At 45.3% G+C, this 1,505-nt stretch overlaps 1 protein-coding gene across 1 annotated transcript in view; it reads left to right on the top strand. All coding sequences in view use genetic code 11, as the record gives it.

Moving 5' to 3' along the window:
* Positions 1-1,089: 1,089 nt before the first annotated feature.
* The window catches only part of EGR_03772 (hypothetical protein), a gene marked incomplete at both ends in the record, with an annotated part of 845 nt that continues 429 nt past the window's right edge, over positions 1,090-1,505 (top strand). The window contains one exon of the mRNA XM_024493021.1: positions 1,090-1,117. Coding sequence (XP_024352482.1) covers positions 1,090-1,117 — 28 coding nt within the window. The remainder of the gene's footprint in view (positions 1,118-1,505) is intronic.

The following is a 1,505-nucleotide window of genomic DNA, read 5'->3' as shown; positions in this document are numbered from 1 at the left end:
ATTCGACCTTTGTTGCCTGCTCTATGCATAGTACCAACGCAAATGCCCTCAACTAGTCAGTCTGTTTATTTCAAGGGAGTGGGGGGGGGGGGGGCGGAAGGAGGAGGAGGAGACAAATGCCGAGTTGTTGATATTTGGGCCGGTGATTGCTTCCAACGTGGGTATTTCCGACAATTGACAGTCACACCGTTGGGTGACATACTACCAACTCAATAATAGGCCACTCACCCCTATTTTCCCATAGTTTCCACTTCTAATAGTATAAATGGAAGCTCCGCCTTAGTTGCTTAGTGAAGTGTTTGGGATCCACAGTAGGCGTTATAGCAAAACAATCACTGTACACAAGCAGGCAATTCGATGTGGCACCTTTAGTGGCACTCAAATATAATCTGATGGATCTCAAAACTCACACGTCCGCAAAACTTACGCCAACACCGACAATTGCTATGAGGTAAGGCGACGAAGTAAGCAGCTTGCATGCTCGTAGACAGCTATAAGAACACCACATCATCCAACAAACGTCGAATAAAAGAAACCCATTAAATTACCGAGGAAATCTTCGAGTTCGAGGTTCCGCAACACCTGCCATCAAACTTTCTACCAAAATGGAAATATGAATTCAACGATCTTACAATTTACTTCATCAATATAAGAATTAGAAAATAAATGTGATTGATTGAAGAGTGAATTGCGTTTCTCTATAAGGTAGGTGCTGTCATCGAAAGCACAGCGAATGACTATCAGGAGCAGTGCACTAGTGGACTCCAACACACAATGCATTCATTGAAAGACCACTTCAAATGCCCACTTCTGATTATTCCATGCACTTTTAAAGATTGCTACAACATGGGAGTACCGAGAATTTATAAAAGGCTCAAGGTCAGCATCCACACGGAGTTGACACGAAGGCTGACTGCTAAGTAGGTGGAGGTGGAGGATCAGAGGATGCAGCATCAGGAGAGGTTGAAGGAGGCAGAGAGGGAGGAGGTGATGCAAAAAAGGAACTGGAGGAGTTATTTACTATAGGAACGGTACCACGCCGTAACAGAGAGAAGGAAGGAGTCATGAGTTTTTATTTGCCTTCTACGAATGCGTGGCCAACCAAACATTCGGACTGGTAAGGTTGACTGAGAACATTGACGTCTCACTCTTCATTTTCACCTGCTTTTTGCAAAATCCAACATTCACTTATCCCTTCTTATTTCACTAGGAAAGAACTGGGGGAGCTGAAGCCAAATCTGGAGCTGATACACCAGGAGAAGCGAGAGTGGAAGCATTATCAAGAGTTGATAATGGTGGGAGAGGGGGACGTAGCGAGGAGGAAGAGGAAATCGAGGAGTTTCGCACAGTGGGCATAGCACTGAAATGTAACAGTGAGATGGAGATCATCACGGGCTATTTCTTCTTCCCCATCACCGACACGTGGTGCAGGCCTTCTGACAGCACAGATTCGACATCAAGACTGTCCTCCACTAGCAAGGACAGGTGGAATACAGGTGGAGGAA

Source organism: Echinococcus granulosus, assembly GCF_000524195.1.
Source record: "Echinococcus granulosus chromosome Unknown EG_S00021, whole genome shotgun sequence".
In the NCBI taxonomy this organism is placed as follows: domain Eukaryota; kingdom Metazoa; phylum Platyhelminthes; class Cestoda; order Cyclophyllidea; family Taeniidae; genus Echinococcus; species Echinococcus granulosus.
The sequence above is the reverse complement of the archived record's forward strand: the minus strand, read 5'-3'. Positions and strand labels throughout refer to the sequence as shown.